The 5,690-nt window shown below is 48.8% G+C and overlaps 1 protein-coding gene across 1 annotated transcript; it reads left to right on the forward strand.

The window, feature by feature from the left end:
- The first annotated feature begins 234 nt into the window (after nucleotides 1-234).
- LOC112458713 (putative nuclease HARBI1) lies at nucleotides 235-1,882 on the forward strand. The gene is made up of 6 exons (XM_025022472.1): nucleotides 235-279; nucleotides 366-562; nucleotides 927-1,074; nucleotides 1,231-1,378; nucleotides 1,487-1,777; nucleotides 1,866-1,882. The coding sequence occupies exons 1-6, from the start codon at nucleotides 235-237 to the stop codon at nucleotides 1,880-1,882; spliced, it is 846 nt and encodes a 281-aa protein (XP_024878240.1).
- The last annotated feature ends 3,808 nt before the right edge of the window (nucleotides 1,883-5,690 follow it).

Consider the following 5,690-nt stretch of genomic DNA (forward strand, 5'->3'; position numbering starts at 1 on the left):
CTCGAGAACTAAAGCAGTTAGCCCTATAAGATCTATATAATTTTTTGTTCAACGTAAAAAATACTACCAGAAACCACAGTCAAATCAAGGGGCCCCGGTTATCGTGTTCTCCCCCGGAATAATCGTATTCGTGATCCAGATGATCCTTTTGAGTTATCCAATAAAAAATTTGTACAATTATATCGTCTAAGTAAAGCCGCAGCAAGATATGTAATAGACATTGTCGAGCCACATATGACTCCACAAAGGAGAATATCTGCAATCAGCTCTACAACCAAGGTAATAATTCTAATATTTTTAATATAACAGACAGAATTTTATTTATTAGCATAAACACATTAAATAAGAAAGTAATATGTTCACAGATTATAACAGCATTACGTTTCTTTGCGAGGGGATCATATCAAATGGATATTGGAAAAAACATATACATGGATGTTAGTCAACCAATGGTTTCTCGCAGTATCCATGAAGTAATTGATATTATAACAAAAGAAGAGATTATGAACCAGTGGATAAAGTTCCCTTCTACATTAGCAGAAATGAATGAACTACGAACAGAGTATGTATACAAATGTCTTATAATTGTGTATAAAAAAAAACAAAACTTTAACAAAACATACAACAAAATATTATATTAGTAATATAATATTACGTTTTTTTTTTAATACCCTATTGCACAGGCATTGAATCCGTGTAAATTTTCCGGCTCGCATATTACACACTACAAAGACAATTTCCCTCTACGTTTAATATTTAATTTCGCATTTAATATCTTGCGTCGGCTCCAATTGCCGACGCATATTTCTCTCTTATTGTAAATCATTAGATCTTTACTTAAATTCAAATTAGTAATATAATTATTTTGTACGTGTTGCATAAATTTCAATATAGATATGTTATGTTACTATTTTCTGTTATTTAAGATTCTATAGAAGATATGAATTTCCGGGTACTATAGGTTGCATAGATTGCACCCATATAGCTATTTTTCCTCCAGCAGAAAACAATAATCTTTATCCAGAACACATTTATGTCAATAGAAAAGGGTATCACTCCATAGATACTCAATTGGTAATAATAATTCCATATTTTTATTAACATTAATTATGTTATATTTTGTTATATAATTATGTAACATTTCATAAAGAAATGCACTGCAAACTTTATGGAACTAAAGTGTTACTTGTAATCTATAATACACATCTATAGTATTTATAATCATTACAGATCTATGACTGGCGACTAAAAATCTTAAATGTAAATGCACGTTTTCCCGGAAGCACTCACGACACATACATTTGGAATAATAGTAACGTAAAAAATGCAATGGTTCACTTTTATAGACGATATCCAAACAATAATTACCATTTACTTGGTAATTCATGTGTTCAAACACATTATGTTTTGTAAAAATTACAATTAACGCACAAAAAATGAATAAAAATTGTATCTAATGTTTGTATTGAAATGTTTTGGGTTGTAGGTGATTCAGGATATTCTTTACGACCCTGGATGATGACTCCTATATTAGGTGCAGCAGAAAATAGCCCAGAAGCTTTGTATAATGTAAAGCAAATGAGATGCCGTTCACTAGTAGAACAATGCAACGGGTTACTCAAAATGCGATTTAGATGCCTGCTAAAACATAGGGTACTGCATTATTCTCCACTAATAGCTTCGAAAATTATAAACATATGTGCGGTATTACACAACATATGTATAAGCGAAAATGTGCCACTGCCATTGGAGATGGATGGTGATAATGATGATGATGGTAATCAAGAAATTGATTTTGGAATTTACAATAACAAAAATGAAAACATTGCAAATGAAGTAAATGCAGTAGGTAGGAATATTGGCAGAATTGACAGAGATCTAGCAGCTGGCCGAATAAAACAACGACAAATGATAATAAATTATTTTTCTTGAATTTTATTTATGTTATATACTGACATAGTACAAAAGTATGATAAAATAAACGTTTGCAGCCCAAAATGTATTTATTCGTGTACTTTTCAATATAAATAAAAATTTGCAATATTAAACAAACATTTCTTATATTTTTATATTGTTACATAATATAATAACATTATAATATTAAATATGGAAGCAAAACAAATAATTCTTGCATACATTTTTGGTAATAAAATTTAAGACAAATATATATATTTATAAGTACTACATATTAGTAAGTATTATATGTGTAAGTTTTTCATAATCAATTATTAACTAATCAGCCTTTTTATCCCTTAACTGTAGTACAATCACAGTCAATCACTAATGTGTACAACATAAGTTTGTAACGTTCGCGTTTTCTCGCTCGGAATTCGCTCGCCAGGCCAGGGTGAGAAAACGTGGAGACACTGGTTGGTTTTATTAAATAGTCTTTATTCTTACTAACTATGTGATACAGAAATGAGGGAGGGCGTACGTGTAGGTGCGTGTGTGTGTGTATTGCTCCGCTGAGCCGCAGTGTACGTGTTAGGGTCGATGCGGTGCAGTCCCGCGGACGGGTAGACGAGTTCACAACTAGCCGAGACGGATTCGCGGACAAACACGGAGGCCCGGTGGCCTTACGGATTCGCGGGCGGAGGCGCGGCTTATATCTATCAGGTAGGACGGTCAGGAGCTCAGTTGGGGACGCCCGACTGAGCGGCCCGTACATCGGGGGCACCCGGCTCGAAGACGGGGGCACCCGTCTTCCGTACGGCGGAAAGGGTCGGGGGCGCCCGACCCAGAGGCAGGAGAGGGCAGGTAATGTCAACCGGGGGCACCCAGCTGGGGAGGCCCGTACCCTGGGGGCACCCAGGTGAGAACGGGGGCACCCGTTCCCTGTACGGAGGACGAGGTTGGGGGCACCCAACCTAGAGAAGCGGTCTCGGAGAGTGGTCGTGTCGGAAGCAGGAGTCGGACAGGACTGGTGACTCGAGTCGGCTCGAGTCCCCTATTTATACCCCGAGTGAGGGCGGTGGGGGCTGCCCCACCGCTCGGTCTGTCCCACCGCTCGGGCTATCCCACCACTCGGGCGCAGGAGTGCCCGTTGAAATAGGCGCTAGGTGGCCGTCAGGGCCGTAGCGCTAGTGACGAATACGCGTATCGTCACATCACCCCCCCCCGTTTGGAGAGGAAATATACAGGTATATTTACACAGGTATCGATTTATATGCTGCTTTATTCTATCCGCTTTCTACAGCTTAAGCTAGCGGCGCTGGCACGACGTTAGGACGCCGCGTGGGTCGAACCGCAGGACCCATCGGTCGTTACCGACCCGAGCGCGGTATTTACGGTTCCGGATCATGGCGGAGCGTGGTACCGCGACTCTCTCCCCGGTGGGTAGCGGGATCCAGATACGGTCGTCCAGGGGGGAGGTGGTTGAAATTCGGGCCAACGGGGTGGACCGGAGGGGCCAGCGGCCTGAGGGTGGTCGGGCCGTGGTCAAGGAGGGGCGACCCGGCGTGGCGGCGGCGCAGGCTGGCGTGTCGACCCTTGTCCTGTTGATCCCTCGTGCGGCGGCAGGGTGCGGGGGCAGGGGAGGGACTGGAGGCGTCGGGGCTGTTGCTCGAGGAGCTTGGTGGCGGGTGAGGGCTGGTGACGGTCCGTCTGGGGGCCGGTGGACGTCTCGCGGCGGCTCTCCCGGACGTTGCGAATCCTTGGTCGCCGGGGCCGTTGCTCGTGGTGCCGGGCGGTTGGCTGTGCCCGGAGACAGTCCGGCCGGGGGTCGTTCGGTGTCCCGTGGACGTTCGGCCGGTCGTAGGTTTGCCCTCACACGGGACGTCGGTGGGCGCTGGGTCGGGCGTAGTGGCACCGGCTCGATGAGCATGGCGGCACGGCGGCGGTTCTCGGCGTCGCCCCGTTGTGTCCGGGTTCCCACCCTAGGGACCTGGCGGCGCGGGACGTCCCCTGGGCCAGTAGTCGGCCCGGTCGCAAGCGGTTCCTCCCATAGGTCGTCGATGTCGCTAATGTCTCCAAACAGCTCTTCCAGCAAGCTCTTTGCTCGTCGATCCATGTTGACGGACTTTCGAAACTAGAGCGACTAGAAACTTGTGCGCCTCGCGGGCTTATATACCGGTAGCAGGCGTATTCTTTTCGTTCCTTTTGTGAGTTTTTCCGGCTTATGAATGCGGACGTCATTTTCCCCGAAACGGTCCGGACGCGGTTCTCGTGACTTTATGTTTGTAAACACGCGGCGCTTTCGCCTTCGCTATCATAATCCCGATTCTGACAAGAGCTCTCCGTGACCGAGGCGAGAGGTTCCGGTGCGTTCTTTAAATCTTGGACGTGCACGTGTCGGTGCCATCGTCCCCGGGGGTCGCGTAAGTCGACTATAACGGGTGAGATGATTTTTCTGACCTCGAGGGGTCCGGTGTAGCGGGGGGCCAACTTGGCGTTAAATCCCGTAGCTTTCTTTGAGAGTGGATACTCCCTCTTTCAAACGAGGTCCCCGACGCGGGGTCTCCAATCCCGCCGCCGCAGGTTGTAGTGGGCCTCCTGTCGTTGAAACGCTCGGGCCATGTTGACCCGTACTACCTCGTAGGCTTCCTCTAGCCGGCGCCGGGTCTGGTGCGGGGCCGGGTTTGCCGCATGGCGACGGTCCTCCGGGTGTGGGAGGGCGAGCTCCCGACCGTGATTGAGGTACGCCGGCGTGTACCCGGTGGCTTCGTGTCGGGCGGTATTGTAGGCGAATTGCAGCGGGGCTAGATGCTCATCCCAACGCCGGTGGTTTTTGCCGACATATTGGGAGACCATGGTCTTCAGCGTCCGATTGGTACGCTCGACCGGGTTGCAGTGAGGTGCCCTTACCGGGGTGGTTCGATGCTCGATCCGGAAGGCCCGCAGGACTCCCTCGAGTTGTTCCGACCTCAGCTGGGTCCCGTTATCGGAGATGATCTGGTCGGGGCACCCGTGCTGGTAGATGATCCGGTCGAGGATTGCCTTGGTAACGGCAGGTGCGGTAGCTCTACGAAGGGGCTCAAACTCGACCCACTTTGTAAACCGGTCCTGCATGACTAGCAGCCAGGCGTGTCCCTGGGTGGATCGCGGCAACGGGCCGATCAAGTCCAGGGTCACCTGTTGCCAGGACCGGTTGACAGGTGCCGTGTGAAGGTTTCCGGCTGGTTTGGTCGTCGGTGCCTTGTGCGCCAGGCAAGTCGGGCACTGTCGGACGTAGCGGGTGATGTCTTGGAACATCCCTGGCCAATAGAATAGACGGGCCATGCGGGCGATGATCTTGGCGACCCCGAAGTGTCCCGCCGTGGGATCCTCATGGTGTCTCCGCATGATCGTTGCCCGTTCCTCCTTCGGGATGCAGCGCTTCCATTGGTCCGCCGAGTCAACCTCCCGAAAATCCACCTCGTGCAAGATGTGGCGAAACAGCCGTCCGTCCTGGATGCGGTAATCTGGGAATTCGGTGGGGCGTTGCCTTGCTCCGGTCAGGATTCGCTGGTACCATTGGCACTTCGGGGTGGCCTGAGCTTCGCATACCTCCGGTTGCCGTGAGAGTGCGTCGGCGACCTTGTTGAGGCTGCCCTTTTGGTAGCGTACGTCGAAATCGTACTGCTGCAGTTCAAATAGCCACCGGCCCAACCGGCCGGTGGGTTCCTCCAGGCGTTGCAGCCACCGGAGGGACTGATGGTCGGTCACCACGGTGAAGGAGTACCCCTCTAGGTATCCCCGCATCTTCTGGATGC

The sequence above is a fragment of the Temnothorax curvispinosus genome, unplaced genomic scaffold, assembly GCF_003070985.1.
Source record: "Temnothorax curvispinosus isolate PA1 unplaced genomic scaffold, ASM307098v1 QBEX01009144.1, whole genome shotgun sequence".
In the NCBI taxonomy this organism is placed as follows: domain Eukaryota; kingdom Metazoa; phylum Arthropoda; class Insecta; order Hymenoptera; family Formicidae; genus Temnothorax; species Temnothorax curvispinosus.